This window comes from Primulina eburnea, chromosome 12 (assembly GCF_022965805.1).
Source record: "Primulina eburnea isolate SZY01 chromosome 12, ASM2296580v1, whole genome shotgun sequence".
In the NCBI taxonomy this organism is placed as follows: Eukaryota; Viridiplantae; Streptophyta; class Magnoliopsida; order Lamiales; family Gesneriaceae; genus Primulina; species Primulina eburnea.
In genome coordinates, this window is record NC_133112.1 from 3,836,900 (window position 1) to 3,852,662 (window position 15,763).

At 34.9% G+C, this 15,763-nt stretch overlaps 3 protein-coding genes across 4 annotated transcripts; 2 read left to right on the plus strand and 1 right to left on the minus strand.

The window, feature by feature from the left end:
• The first annotated feature begins 3,174 nt into the window (after positions 1 to 3,174).
• Positions 3,175 to 7,439, plus strand: LOC140807622 (vacuolar protein sorting-associated protein 60.1-like). The gene is made up of 7 exons (XM_073164562.1): positions 3,175 to 3,368; positions 3,723 to 3,874; positions 4,655 to 4,748; positions 5,473 to 5,544; positions 5,643 to 5,754; positions 6,528 to 6,655; positions 7,214 to 7,439. The coding sequence occupies exons 1-7, from the start codon at positions 3,300 to 3,302 to the stop codon at positions 7,265 to 7,267; spliced, it is 681 nt and encodes a 226-aa protein (XP_073020663.1). The 5' UTR covers positions 3,175 to 3,299; the 3' UTR covers positions 7,268 to 7,439.
• Positions 7,440 to 7,837: 398 nt separating this feature from the next.
• On the plus strand, positions 7,838 to 9,269 carry LOC140807767 (uncharacterized). The gene has a single exon (XM_073164733.1). The coding sequence runs from the start codon at positions 8,015 to 8,017 to the stop codon at positions 9,146 to 9,148; it is 1,134 nt and encodes a 377-aa protein (XP_073020834.1). The 5' UTR covers positions 7,838 to 8,014; the 3' UTR covers positions 9,149 to 9,269.
• A 336-nt stretch (positions 9,270 to 9,605) lies between these two features.
• Positions 9,606 to 13,250, minus strand: LOC140807566 (uncharacterized). 2 transcript variants are annotated; one of them, XM_073164479.1, is made up of 4 exons: positions 12,618 to 13,250; positions 11,715 to 11,858; positions 10,951 to 11,616; positions 9,606 to 10,769 (listed from the first exon to the last, which is right to left on the minus strand). In XM_073164479.1, the coding sequence occupies exons 1-4, from the start codon at positions 12,957 to 12,959 to the stop codon at positions 9,765 to 9,767; spliced, it is 2,157 nt and encodes a 718-aa protein (XP_073020580.1). In that variant the 5' UTR covers positions 12,960 to 13,250; the 3' UTR covers positions 9,606 to 9,764. The 2 variants fall into 2 exon arrangements, with proteins under 2 accessions (XP_073020580.1, XP_073020579.1); XM_073164478.1 differs by having other exon boundaries at positions 11,715 to 11,870; positions 12,618 to 13,248.
• Positions 13,251 to 15,763: the final 2,513 nt, after the last annotated feature.

Below are 15,763 nucleotides of genomic sequence, written 5' to 3' on the forward strand. Positions count from 1 at the left end.
ATAATATTCACAATAAAAAGTAATAGTCATAACATAAAAAGTAATACTTTTTCATGGATGACCCAAATAAGAGATCCGTCTCACAAATTACGACCCGTGAGACCGTCTCACACAAGTTTTTCTCTATTATCAATGACTTCACAGGTGGACTAAAATAAACCAGTATTGCAAATGAATCACTGAATTTCACACTATCACCCGCAACCTAATGAATGCAAGAAAATATTCGAAACATCGAGAATGGATCTTTTAGTACCAATTTGTACACTTTCTTGACATATTTTTTGGTCTGCATGTCGCAGTGTGTGCCGTATAGACATGAATACAATAAGGATATGACCAAGGTGTTGGAAATATAGACAATCAAAATTGATAAGAAGAAAAAAAAAAGAACAAAATTAACATATGGTATGATGAAATTGTTAGAGTAGATGTCCTACAAGCCAACGGTTGGCTAGGGAATTTATTGACTCAAGTTAAATAAACAATCTTTATTTTAATATAATTTAACTTTTAATGGTTTCGTTATACTTTATCTGTATACCCATGCAAGCAGCATAGATAAAGTCCTTGATTATGCTTTAATACAAATGAATTGTAATTCGATGTTGAAACTCATTTGTAAACACTGCATATTCTAAATTCGTTCCTAGTCGATTCAGCCGCCTAAAACAGGGATAAAGGCCGCTTGAGCTCGAGACTAGCATCTGTGATGTTGTGTACTGCGTTTCTTGGTAAGGGCATAGAGATGTCCAAACATGCAGATGGGTAGTCATATGATGATTATACCGAACAACCCTCCCTCGGACTTTCCAAGTGGTTATCATTCATCGAGAGGATAAGTCCGTGGTTATGATTGTACACCATTAGTCCTTACGACCCGGGACAACACTGAGGCTCTATATGCTAGGGCTGTGCTTTGACTCGTTTACCGGCTCCAGTAGAGTCATCAGGTGGCGAGGTTGGGTATAGTTGCGACACATATAGGAGCCAGTGCATTGTAGTCGGGGATTCACCGCTCACCTACGGGTGTGGATATCCTATGTGATCTGATGTAATAATAGTGCATGGAATCTCTGGCCAGAGTATGAGATGTACGTTAGAGAAGGAGTTCTCAAATAGTACACGCGATGCCACTATTATAGTTATCACATAGTTATCGAATTAATATGCAACCCTCGATGAACCAATGGTTGCAGATTCGATCGAGATATATGAGATGAAGGGACCATACTGTACGCTAATCATAATCGACTGGTTCTTGCAGGCACTATCAGTGATATCTAGGGGATCATGGGGCGATGCTACTAGACGCTCTTACCATGATCCGATGGGTGCAATCAGAAATGAGTTCTGACATTCTTGATCAAGGTGTTGATGAAAAGAATGGGGCTAACTAGGGTAAGCCCGAATAAAAGGATTATGTCCTGAATCACAAAGAGCTGTGAACCCACGACTAGCTGTATCCCTGAACCATTGAGGGTCACACAAGCACTGAATCGTTTGTTCACGTTGAGAGAATAAATTCAAGGAGTTGAATTTATATTATAATATAGTAAATTCAAGGAGTTGAATTTATGATAATTAAACGTTGAGAAAATTAATTCAAGGAGTTGAATTTATATTATGATATAGTAAATTCAAGAAGTTGAATTTATGAAATTTGGAGAGAATAAATTCAAGGTGTTGAATTTGTAAAATTTGATAATTTAATTTATTAAACTCAAAAGTTGGGTTTATTAAATATTAAATTTTGGAGGTGATAAATTCAAGGAGTTGAATTTATAATTTAAATATTAAATTCAAATGTTGAATTTATAATGTATTTAATTTATTAAGCTCAAAAGTTGAGTTTATTAATTAATAAATTAAATATGGTGGGTAGTATGTTTAATGGGCTTGTAGGAGTACAAGTCTAACATAATAAATAATTAAAGTTTTAATGGGTTTTGATTAAATTAATTAAACTAGTTGTACTAGCCCAATTAATTAAATCAAGTCCATTAATGTTAATTATATAATTAGACTATTATTTACTTATAAATAATACATGCAAGTGATTTGGCATGAAAATATTTGTAGAATCTTTAATTGATTTAATTATCTTATTAATTAAGAAAATTAAAGATTAGACACAATCATAAAAGATTTGGCTCCTTGCTTTACGTAAAGGATATTCAAAATCTTTTGGGCAAGTTTTAAATTTTTTTTGGGACCTTCCAATTGTGATGGACGAGACTTTCAAAATTCTTCCAAAAATTTTTGGCCACTTGTTTTGAAAAAGAAACATTGAGCGGTCTCTCAATTTTTCTCTTCTACGCAAAATCTTCTATACTTTCTAGTGCAAGTTAAAAGAAGAACAAATAATCTGGTCGTGGACCTAATTCGGAGATCGAAGAATGTTCGTAGGGATTTACAACAAGAGCTAGATCCGCCTATACCGGATCAGTTAGAGCCAAGTGATTGAATTCACCAAAGGTATGAAATTTCAACACCCTATGAATGTTTATGATAAAATCATAGAATGTTCAAACATATTTTGATTTTCAAAATAAATAAAATTTTTAAACTTCCGCTGCGTTTGAGCGTGTAGAAAACCGAGATCCAACAGAAATCCGGAGATTTGTTTATGACAAAATCGCACAAGGAACGGGTCTGAGGTCTTAGTTGTTTTGATGGAACTATTTCCAGCATTCAGAAGATTTGATTTACCTTCTGGTGTAGCTTGTAGCCACACAGTGTGTTTTTCACGTTTTCGTGTGGAGTATTTGAAAAAATGTGGTGTTCTCCGAGCATTTGGCATTTGGCATTTGGTACAAACACACATCGGTTGTGGAAAATATGGGACATTGTGTGCTATAATAAGTGATGGAGCCAAGAATATTCGAGCTAGAATTTTAAACTCTAAAATCTTATAATATTTTTCTCGTTTTAAAAACACCTAAAAATTTCAAACATTTTTATGAATTTCAATTAAGAAATTAAAACATCTTGTCGTGCTAAATATAAAATATGCGGATTATATTTAATGTTTCATATATTTGTGAAATAATTTAATTAAAATTATCAGAATATAGTTGTTGTCAAATGTCAATAATATATCAACTAATTGTTTTAATAGATCCGGATCCTATCGGGTTCAAATCCGAGTCTAATTAGAGTATGCCCGACCCATTCGGATGAAATCGAAAATATTCGATCTCCTTTTACTTTTACACCGCTGCCGTTTGATCAGCGGAGTTCTGCTGCGTTAATTTCCTTTGAAATTTGTTTGTCATTCATTCCCGCTTAGAGAGAATATGAGGCGAGTTTTTGGTTCGAAGAAAGAGAAAGAACCACAGCCATCACTTCAAGAATCATCCGACCGGGTATGTAGTTTTAGTAATTCTGAATTCAATTTTGCTCGAGGGTTTGGGGGATTCACCGAATTGCCGTGGTTGTCTTTTTGTCGAATTTTATGAGTGGATCTCTGTTCTGTGCATTAGCGTCCATATGGCATTAAATGTATTTCTGTGGTATCAGTATTGCTGATTTTATGGTTTAAGTTTGGTTGTAGTTCCAGACATAAATGTAATTTGTTCCCCCTTATGAACACGTGTTTCTCTTCTTAGACTCACCATTCTATATTTTTCTCTAGCGAATCAAATTTGTGTGATTTTGTTGTGTAGTTGAGTAATTACTCTGTTGGATCGTTAAACATGCGCAGATGATTTTAATTTCAGATAAATAAAAGAGGTGATACCATTGACGAGAAGATAAAAAAACTTGATACTGAACTTGCTAGATACAAAGATCAGATCAAGAAAACTCGACCCGGTCCAGCACAAGAAGCTGTCAAAGCTAGAGCCATGAGGGTTCTCAAGCAAAAGAGAATGTGAGTTACTTCCTTTATGTAATTGGTTATTATTTTCCGTCGCTACTCTGTCCACATTTTGGTAATCGAATTATTCTTCTTGCTAACGGTTTAGATGGGTAATTTTCATTTTGACATGAGGCGATATAAGGGATTTCTTAAAGAAAGTCGATCGCCGAGCGTTGGGTTTCATTGGATTTGATTTTTATATGTTTGTACCTTTGATTATAAGAAGTTGGAAGCTAGGATCCAGTCCGAAGTTATGTACAATGATGATTTGAAATCCAGCTCAGATGCCAACTGTTGATCTCGTCACCCACTCTGTTGCCCTGTTTTATTTTGGATCAAAACTTCTGTAGTAAACATAACCCTTTGTTTATCTGCATCGACGATTAGAAATCCAGCTCAGATGTCAACTGTTGGTTCCCATCACCCAGTCTGTTTCCCTGTTTTAGTTAGGCTCAAAACCGACCTAGTGAACATAACCCTTTATTTATCTTAGGAACTGTTTGACCCAGCTGATTTAAAGTATGGGGTCGGAAAGCAGTTTGTGATTTAGTGGAAATGTCGGACTTGAGTTTTCACAATTCTTTTCAATTTTTCGAGCCCGATGTGTTCTGAAAGTAAAGATGGAGGATGAAAAAAAAGCTTGGTATTTTATTGATTGCCAGTGTGCAATAGTAAGGAAGTTAACATCTACTAGAACACACTTTACGTATTACTTGAATTGCAACATACAAATAGTGCCAGGTCACTCACGTTTTGATAAAATTAACAGTTTTTTGAAATATATTCAAACAGGTATGAAGGTCAACGCGATATGCTATTCAATCAGACATTCAACCTAGATCAAGTTGCCTTTGCGGCAGATGGAATCAAAGATGCCCAACAAACAGTATGTTTTAGAGATCTTCCATTTGCTGTGTTCTCCTTGATGACTCCATGTCAAAATGCACACTCAATCCATTCCCCATTTTCCCATGGTTTTTTCTAGGAGAATTAAATGGTATTGTTCAATTTTCGGATATGCGTTTTGTAGAAGTGGAATGTCATAGATATCTGTATTATAGATTGTGTTGTTTATGTATCCACAGCCCTGATCAACCGATCTTCTGCATGATATTGATCTACTATTGACTAATTTTATGGTTTAGAACATTTGTTTTGTTGTGGTCTAAAGGAAATTGTTTTCTTTATGTTTGTTTTACTCTTTGCATTTAGCCCGTCAATTCTGGAGCTTTGTGATGAATACCTTATAGAACAATTTATGATCCTGTCATCGAGTATCACTTTTCTGGGTTCATCAAATTCACAGAACAATGTCTTTTCCTTGTTAGAACCCCACAGGGAAAAGTTCAAGACTTGTGAGGCGGAGCTTATTCTGTAACGTGATTGGAAACTGCTGCCTACCTCCTTAGAGGTAGGGGGATCACCCATTTGTCATGAAGAAGGGGACTTCTGTTGTGATATTTTGTGACTAATCCTGCAGTAGTAATCTGATATGCTATCATGTGCCTATCAAAGATGCAAATGTTTTCTTGGTTGGCACTTTTAGAAACTCAGATACATTTGTTTATCACTTGTGCTATTTATAACCAGTTATATCACATGTTTTCAAGATGTCTGCTTTGAAGTCGGCGAATAAAGAGCTCAAAGGAATGATGAAGACTGTGAAAATTCAAGATGTAGATGTTTGTGCCTCACTCCTAACACGCTTTCTCATTTAAGCAAAAGTTTTTTTTGTTTGATATTTTTCTTATATTTCCTAGTGGAATTTGATTGTTTGTAGAACTTACAAGATGAAATGTTGGACCTCATGGATGTGAGCAATGACATCCAAGAGTCTCTTGGTAGAAGCTATAATGTACCTGATGACGTTGATGAGGATGAACTGTTGTGTGGTAAAGTTGAATCTAAACTCCCTTTATTAATCGAAACCAGTATCATTTTTGTATTTTGATGAAGGGTGTTGATCGATGTGATTGTTTGCATTGATGAAATACTAGAATCGTACTTAAGCATAAATAATGAGAATATGAAAATTTAAGCTGCTTATGCTTTCATTCCATACAATGATAAACTTGGTTCTTATTCCAAACATTGTGCTATATTAAGATGATCGACCACCCATCTTCAAATTTCGATTGAGAGGGGTTCATGTGATAAATTCTTATCTTTCTTGCTTTGTAAATGTGCAAACAGATGTTTTTATACCCTCTAATCAATTGATGGTGATATAATTGTTTTGATTTTGATGTTGAGTGACATATATTAAAGTACTTGCTTTGGATTTATGTGCCCCATTAGACAATAAACATTAGCTAAATGTTTGTTTCTAAGTTTTGCTGCAATCATCAAACCCTCCGAAAGAGAAGAAAATTTAATCTCCGGCACAGAGTGAATAAATGATGTCACTCTTGCTGCTTTTTGTATGTAAGTATCAGATTCTTCCACTAAATGAAACACGGATCACACATCCAAGCCTTTAAAGTAGTAGAGGAATATAAATCTGAATCAGGGGATCCGGAGCCCAACAACTTGGTGCACGGGGAGAGCTAGAATTTCTTCCTAATTCTCACTGGCATGCTATGTTAGGGTTCAGGCTAAGTGGTGTCTTTGGATGCTTCAGAGATTCTGCATTCCTTGAATGAACATTTTTTGTATGTTTATTCAGAGCTTGATGCTCTAGAAGCAGACATGGGTTTTGAAACTGAAAGTGATGGAGTCCCTGCATATCTTCAACCTGACAAGGAAGCAGAACTCGATTTTCCATCCGCACCAACGGGCAAAGCAAATGTGCAGGTAACCTTTTTTTCCCAAATCAAAAGTTTTTTCTTTTCTTTTCTTTTCTTTTCTTTTTTCTTTTTCCTGTAAAAGTTGTTTTTTGTTATGCTAGATTGCAGTAGTTTTAGCTAATTTTATTTTATTTTCACTGATGTTCGAGAGATAATTGGAATATAACCTTATTTGTATAAGGTTACTTATCATGTCTACGTCTTTGAGTACCCCGGTGCCTACGTCTTTGAGGGTCTACTGTTTTTTTTTATAATTTCAAAGCTTGAGTTTTGGCACAGGAGGAATAACAGTTGTAAAATTTATGTGATATACCCTAGCTCATTAATTTGAAATAAGAACCGAGTTTAATAGCAATGCATCATATACAAGAGCAACACCTCCTGCAGTGTATATTATTCGAAAAATACATTAAAATGTGCCTGAAAGAGAAATACGTGAGGAGACCTGGGCATCGCAGTTTGTATGTTTATGCATTATTCTAAATTTTATGCACCATTTCTTGTTATTGTATATTTTGTTATGGCCATCTCTATCCTATCCTTGAGACACTTTTCTGCTTGACAGGCTGTGGATGAACTAGGATTACCTTCTGTTCCTCAAGCATCACTCCGAGGTTAGAGATCGAGTTGCAGACCTTTGTTAAATATCAAATGTAATATTTCGTCTGTCCCCATATTGGCATTCTGAATTTTCATGGTTGTTTGACACAAATATAGGTATTGGATGATGTGAAACATACAGAACTCGTGATAAAACGAAAGCAAATGTTAGATTAAATATATTTTGTTGATGTCCGATTTGAATCATCAACTGAAACCGAGCCAATCTTTTTAAAATCAGAACTCGAATAGTTGCCATATCTTTCAATTTAAGTTTTTTTTTAAAAATATTCGAGTAAGAATTAAAAAAATAAATAAGAAAAATAAAAGAAAAAAATATTTGAGGAAGAATTGAACCTACAACTTAATACTTAAAAAACGAAATATCTATCTACTGAACTACATTTGACTTGTTTTAAAATTTTAATAGAAATATAGATATATGAATTTCTAATAGATATGAAATTTGACCTGGAAAAATGAAAAATAATGGTAATTAATCGGCAAACCAGCTCAATGCACCGTTTCCCACCTAATCGATTTCAAATAAAAGAAGGAAGCGCGTATCTTTCTAGCCGTTAACGCCTGCCACATTATCTCCTCTCTTGCATCCACACCCAACAAAATTTTGTTTCTTTTTAATACTCAAACCTGTAAAATCCATTTTAAACTCTTGATCGTCCCTCGGATCCTGTTTCTCAATAGCTCAAAATCTTGGATCCCACCTCAGAAATCGCATATCTGAATCAGTAGAGGTGGACAAAAAATGAAAGGAGTGAAAGGGAAGCTGATGAAGAAATTTCAGACAATCAAAGAAATTGGGTCCTTGAAAACTGAGAGAATACTTCAGGTAAATGTGTTAGATTATGGTTTTTATACATCCAATTCGATTAAGGGTCCCGCGACTGGTTCGCCTTTGATGGCCATTCAGAAAAAACCTGTAAACCAACTATTTGATGACAAGTTTCAAGTTCAAGAACCTAATATCGTTGATGTACCAGAGCTTATGAAAGGCCTTGCTGATGATCAAGAATTGAAATTTCCGGCCGATGGTGATGATAAAGAAAATATCCGGCCGGAAATGAAGGAGAAAAACCTTAATGATTCGAAAGAAAATTCGTGGTTAATCAATACATGGAGGTCCAAAGATGAGATCTTGGAGCGTAATGAACTCCGGGAAATGGAGAGGGAAACGGTCCCCTTATCAGAGATTGATGTGTCGTCTTTCAGGCGGCCAGATTTGGATTCGAGGACCCTTTTTGATCCCAAACTTCTTGCAGCTTTCGAGCAGGCGGTTATGGAAGTTAAGGCCCTAGAGGCAGAGAGGAGATCAAGAAATATGGTAAAAATCTTCCAAGAAAATGATGGTACTGAACAACCCCAAATAAAATCCCGAAAATTGGAGGAAACCACCGATCCCCTACATGAATTTGAAGAGAAGTGCCCACCAGGGGGGAGCAACTCAGTCGTTCTTTACACAACCGGCCTAAGAGGGGTACGAAAAACATTCGAGGACTGCCATAGGATCAGATCTTTGTTAGAAAATCTTAGAATCTTGTTCTTGGAAAGAGACATATCAATGCATTCGGAGTTTAAGGAAGAACTGTGGGTGATTTTGGGTACCAAAGAAGTTCCCCCAAGATTGTTTATAAAGGGAAGATACATAGGAGGAGCCGAAGAAGTGTTGTCATTGCATGAATTGGGGAAACTAAGGCCACTTTTTGAAGGGATTCCAATTGATAGGAGTGAAGGGCCTTGTGAAGGGTGTGGTGGGATAAGGTTCATTGTGTGTTTTAATTGCAATGGCAGCCATAAAATAATGGTAGAAGGAGGTTTTGAGGCAATAATTTGCTCAGAATGTAATGAGAATGGGGTGATTACATGCCCATTTTGTTGTTGAATTATTGTTCAAAATGTTGTTAATGTGTGCAGGGATGATATATTCTTTCATTTGTTAATAAAGGGTGTGGGTAGTGTGACTTAGGAGATTTCACTTCCATTCTTGTGTACTATATTTTTGTGATTCATTTTAAATACATGTTAGAATCATATATGTATTTACCTAAATAGATTGTTGCGCGTATATTTGATTTACATCGCTACAAATTTATTCTCTCGCTTGTTACATCAGTGGGTTTCGTTATTTAGGTGATTTGATACACTGCATGACAGAACAGAGTGTGGTGCAGCAGATACACCAAGGGTGGAAAGCATAAAGGTGAAATCATGGAGCATGTTGTGTTCGAGTCAAACGTGAGATGTCGTAGTTTTATAAATATATATTAAAAATAAATTAACAAACGTTTGAACTTTTATTTAATTGAATTCTCTTGTGAATATGAATAACCAGATCGAGATCCAATTCAAATTCCAAGTCCATATAAGCTTAGTGCTCAAATTCAGATATAACAAGTGAGGAACATTCACCTTGATTTAGTTCCTTAAACTAATCGAAAAACAAAAGAGAAGAAAATATATTTGTCAACTTTATCGCTTCATTATATTACAATGCAACTTTATAATTCATCAGGTTCAGTTGGTGCTAATGATAACATTACTGGTGATTCTGTTTTATGTATTGGCAAGCACTTAGTGAAATGGAATTCGATTTGCAGCCGGTGAAGAATGCTTGTCGATGCAACCAATCCCTTTTTCAGGTCATCTTCCAGCTCCCTGATCGGAATGGCAGCCAAGAAGCTCTTGATGTACTCCTTGCACGAATCTTTACCCACACATAGCACCGATGATTCGTCTTCGTCATTTCTCGGAGCGTCGTCATCATTTTTGGCTTTTCCATCCGATTTTCGAGCCTCGTTTTCAATCTGATGTATAGTTGTATCTTTATCAAACTTCAACATAAAGGCTTGGTTGCAACCCTCGAAAAGCCTCTCGCCTAGAGTGTCGATGATGTAGCAACAATTGTGTTCAATCTTCAGTACAAAGAAATGGTCGTTCCAACTGATGATATAGAGCAAGGGGTCGTTGGAGGAAGGGTCATTCTTTGAGGCACAAGTGCATATCTCATCCCATATGCTGTCAAACGTCATTGCCCCTTGGAGGAAATCAAACCCTTTGTCCTCTAGTCCATCCGGGTGGAAAAAACCGACAAAGGATTTTTCAGGTATGACGGAAAGTGGACGAACTTTAGCCTCGAGGACTGTCTCGAGGTCAAAATGCTTGTCCGGGAACCTTTCTCGATATGTCTCGTTCTCACAGAGATTCCTCCACTCGAGCGAACCTTCACGGATCAGGCTGTCGAGCTGGGACTTAATCGGCATTTCATCGTGGTTGGACTGTAACCAGTCGGCAATCACAGCTACGAGTGCTGTGCATGCACTTTCACCAGATGCTCGTTCACTCCTCTGGTCGATTGAAGCAAAGAAAACTTGAGTTTTCAACTTCTTTAGTCCATCGCGGCTAAAAATCTCCTTATCCTCCCACACACCAACGGCAAAATTGTCATCTCCAAACACACACGATGATGGCTGATCCGCGATTGAATCTTCTTCAGTTTTTTGCTTCTGTCACATTTATAGACAACATTTAAACATGAAATTGTCAACATTTTTCAAAGTTGGTATCTGTTGTTACGAGCAATCAAGATAATAAAATGAATCGTGGAAAAAAAAAACTACGATTTGTTGAGACGACATCAAGATGATCACGCGCGACTGAAAAAAAAGCAAGGAAATGGATACAAACCTCAAAAGTGGTTTCATCCGAAGAGCCAATTTGTCGACGATCAAAATCAATATCATCTCCTCCTTCCTCTCCGTAATAATTTTTCAACAATGGCTCTCCTTTAATTTTAGGGGATCTGAAACTTAACTTCCTCTTCCTCCAGGGTAGAAGTCTGTTCTTGAAACCATGTGGCGGTGACTTATCTGGCTTTGATGCATCACTATCCCCGGAATACACTTTCCCCACATCTGAATTACGATTGCTAAAGTAGATCCAGTCCTCATCCTCACTACTGCTTGTGTTCGAGTATATTGAAACCCCAGCATGATTTGTATAGGCCAATGTTCCATAACCGAATGATTTTCGAGCAAAAGAGACTTCCTTAGACTCCCTTTCATCAGAGTCATCGGATGATTCGGTTTCACGTGAGAAAGTAAACTCGGCATCCTCGCTTTTAATTGAGCTCCTTCCATCACTGACTTCCTCTTCTTGACCGGTCCTTTTACCTCTTTGTGCGAAAATCCCTTTAAAGGTATTTGCTTTTTTTGAACCTGTTCTAAGATCAGGTAGCTCCTCTTTGTCCCGTACCTCTCCATAACAAGGGGATCGTGGAAACGAAAAGATGGATCTCAAGGTCGATTCAGAAGTTTCATCGAGATTCTTCAATTCTACAAGGAAAACTGACAGCTGCAATTATGTAAATGAACAAAGTCTTAGCCAAAATTACGGTACAAAAAGAGTAATTTGAAAAAAAAAAAAAAAACGAAAGATGACTAGTAGCTCACCGAAAGAGACGTAATACTGCAAACGGTGTCGCCGCATGTGGCCAGAGGAATGTCAAGTTCACTGCCATGTTTTGCAGCCGTAGTGGCAAAGTCAGCAATGTTCAAAGATGCAGAGGCGAAAATAGGGGCCTTGTTATTTGAATTCTGTTTTGAACCCTGATTCAGGACATCATTCGTCAGCATTCCGATGCCATGAATTTAACCAAAAATGGGCAGTCAAATTTTTAAACGTTTTCCAGTATTACCATATCTTTCAATGGTCAAGAATTCACATAGATATCATATTACAATACTCGAATCATAGCTATTATACAGACATTCGAAGTGCAGAAAACAACAGATTTAAATTCATTGTATACTGTACTTAAACGAACATTTCACAATAAACATATTCTTCTTTGTTTTACTCGTGAATTCAACAGAATTCTTAGCCTGAAAAAACAGCAAAACTAAAGATAAAAATAATTTTCCACCAGAAGGGAAGAACACAGAAAGCAAAAAAGATGTTAGTTCTTCAAATATGTTCATATATGACAACTTTTCAATGATCAGCTACCAAATATGTGTGAAAAATAAAGTTTTAAAAAGAGTGATCAGTAAGTTCTGAGAAGCGTAGATCAGTTAGAATTTTCACCGCAGATCATCCTCTCAATCCCAAAACAAGTATTAGATATAGGCAGAAAAATCAAACGTCTTTTCCTCTCTAAATGTGAAATTTTGGGAAAATGCATCATTTCTTGATTATAAGAACCAAGGTAAATAATTCACCAGAAATTCTATGCACAAGAAATGATAGTGCTTCGATATAAAATACCACACCACAATAATAATTAAAAAAAGGTCAAACCACATCACTTAACACCAAATAACCAAGAAAAAAACAATACCCATTGCCCAACTCACATTTAGAACTGTAACCGAAACCTCCCATGGATGAAAGACACCATCCTTGCAAATAGACAAATTGCAAACACTTTGAAACTCCTCATTCCACTCAACAACCCAATCTTCGCCTCTTAAAACCTCCTCCTTTGTGAAATTCCTCCTCACGCTTCTTCTCAACGAAGTCAAAACATTTCCCTTCGAACCTTTCCACTTTATTTCAACCGAAAATCTTGGAGCTGGAGGATCTTGGAGCTGAGATGATGATGGTGTTGACGATTTGAGACCTTTGAGTTGATGAACCGTGATATTGGCTACAAATTTCTTGGACGAGGCCTTCCAGTTAATCATCTTCACCACCATTTTCTTGAAATCTTTTGGCTTTCACAAAAAATATGACCAACAACAACAAATGGAAAAGACTCGATTTTTGCAGAGTTTGTTTGCGAAATTGCGGGCTGGATGATCAAGAAAATGGATTTTTAGGAGATGGGACTCAATCTAAACAGGGAATATGAACGTTAGTTTGGATATATCGGAAGGAGATTATATGCAAAGTGTGTGAGCATGCTCGTGTGCACCACCACTTTCAAAGGAGAATATAGAGATGCCGGCCTACGACACAAGGACCAACGCCTTTGCCAGGAAACTTTTAACATGAAAATGAGATGCATGTCAAACAATTATTAATTCAGATTGATTTTATTTATTTTTTTAATAGATAATCTGTTGTGTATTTAAGCATCTTGATTAATATTTTCTATAATATATACCATTTTGATAGAAATAATAATTTAATATAAATATATTTATTGTTCCACACCATTTCTAGAAGAGATGATATTATAAAAATTACAAAGAGTAGGTCTCTTGTGAGACGATCTCACGAATCTTTATTTGTGAGACGTGTTAACCCTACTGATATCACATAAAAGTAATACTCTTAGCATTAAAAGTAATATTTTTTCATAGATAACTCAAATAAGATATTTGTCTCAATACGACATATGAGACTGTCTTACACAAATCTCTTCCATTATTATATTATTAAATATAAGATTCACATGCTTGTTACTTTTGGTGTGTATTATATACCGATTTTTTCTCAAAATATCTTCTTAGAGATGACAATCTCTTTCGAAAACTTCCATTTTCATGATTACGAAAACTTAGTGAATCTACACACAAAGTTTGATAATAATAAAAAAATTACTTTAATTTAGTTTACATATGATATTTTATTGTCGAATTCGACCATTTTAACTAGATTATATAAGAATTACATTGCAAGAATATTATTATACCTTTTCTTTTTCTTTTTATTATTTTCCATGAATATTTTTCGTCTACGTACAATTATATTATTTTTACAAGAGCAAATACAACCTATTTGGTACAGTAATGCATGCGGACCCTTTGGGAAGAAAATATATAAAACATATTTTAATAATGAAGTATTGATGAAATACACCTTTTTGACTTGCGAAAAGGAGTTGGGAATCTTGGAATGAATCACGCTGCTTATTCCTTGTAAAATAAAAACAATTATTGAACCGGAAATTATTTGATTTTAAATACTACAAAATATTAATAAATACTATGCGATGCATGACGTATAATTTATTTTGTAAAAATTTATATTATTTTACACGATAACTTTTGTGAGACGATCTCAACAGATCAATTTCGTGGGTCGAATATCTTATTTGATTCATCTATGAAAAAATATTTCTTTTTATTGTGAATATATGTAGGGTTGACATGTTTCACAGATTCATGAAACCATCTCATAAGAGATATATTTATTATTTTATTAGGACATGATATTTATAGATTACTAATTTGATAAGATTTGATAATAATTTAAAATTTTAGATAAATTAGAGATAAGTCGGATATAAAATAAAAAAATGGAGAGATAATATACAACTTACTAATAAACACACGTCAGTAAAGTTAGCCATCAAATATCATGAAGGGTAAAAATGTAATGAAACTTTTGTGTCACGTTCATAAACAAGATTTAGTTAGTATTATGGGTGATATATTGTATTGTATTGTACCGAAATTATATATCTTATATCGTATCGATAAATATGGTATAAGCATATTTTTGTAACGATAACGTATGGAAATTTTAGGTATACTGATTATACCGAAATTGTATGGTATGACGAGAATTCGGTACGATATCGGTATATAACGTTTTATACCAAAAAAATCTTACGTTTTTAAAATTTATAAGTTTATTGTTTTAAAATATTTTATATTTAAAATTTTATATATTTTTCGGTTTTCTATATATACATAAATTTTCAAATTTCAGATCAATATAATACCGAAATTTTCAGTATTGTTACCGTACCGTACCGAAATCTTTAGTTTACCAAAAATTCGATATTTTTTCTATACTATTCTATACTATAATCTCGGTATATCGAAAATTCGATATTTTTTTTTACTCCTAGTTAATATAAGGTGGTCAAATAAGTCATAATATTGTATGAGTATTAAAGTATAGTGAGCTATTAACGAATAATTTTGACTCAAAAACAGTGCAAAAATTTCATCTGCATACTTTCGATTTTTGCTTAAATGCAATTAAAAATTACAAATATAAATCAAATAATACTTAAATATGCACAAATATATGCTCGTATTCTTGTATGTATTAAGTATTCACGGGTGTAATATTTCAATAATCAAATTATAAAATATATATAAATAATCACGATCTATTTAGTTTGTCAATAACCCAAAAATTATGCCACTTGCTTAGTCAACTATGGATAGATTATCATTAAATATTTGGAGCTTTTAAAAATATTATTAGACCAAGTTTATTCTTTATAAGGTCGTGAAATGATCTATAGTGTGGAGACTAAAATAGAAAGTGTATTATTCTCGACGAATGATAGACTAACTCTATTTTGTAGGTTATATAGATTGCTGATGGAACAAACAATCTTACGAACTATAGATATTAAGAGTGGTCTCATGTGAGACCGTCTCATACGGGTCATAATCCGTGAGAGCGTGTCAACCCTACCTCTATTCCAACAAAAAGTATACTCTAGGGGCATAAAAAGTATACTTTGTTCATGGGTGACCCAAAATAGAGATCCGTCTCACAAATATGACACGTGAGACCGTCGCACACAAGTTTT

Excerpts from the sequence above, each read along its gene's own strand:
- LOC140807566 (XM_073164478.1), bottom strand. The coding sequence starts at position 12,959 with ATGGTGGTGAAGATGATTAACTGGAAGGCCTCGTCCAAGAAATTTGTA. Across the intron at positions 11,617-11,714 it reads GCAGTATTACGTCTCTTTCG|CTGTCAGTTTTCCTTGTAGA; the intron begins GTGAGCTACTAG and ends ACATAATTGCAG. Across the intron at positions 10,770-10,950 it reads CGGATGAAACCACTTTTGAG|AAGCAAAAAACTGAAGAAGA; the intron begins GTTTGTATCCAT and ends TAAATGTGACAG.
- LOC140807622 (XM_073164562.1), top strand. The coding sequence starts at position 3,300 with ATGAGGCGAGTTTTTGGTTCGAAGAAAGAGAAAGAACCACAGCCATCA. Across the intron at positions 3,369-3,722 it reads TTCAAGAATCATCCGACCGG|ATAAATAAAAGAGGTGATAC; the intron begins GTATGTAGTTTT and ends TTTTAATTTCAG. Across the intron at positions 5,545-5,642 it reads TGAAAATTCAAGATGTAGAT|AACTTACAAGATGAAATGTT; the intron begins GTTTGTGCCTCA and ends GATTGTTTGTAG.
- LOC140807767 (XM_073164733.1), top strand. The coding sequence starts at position 8,015 with ATGAAAGGAGTGAAAGGGAAGCTGATGAAGAAATTTCAGACAATCAAA.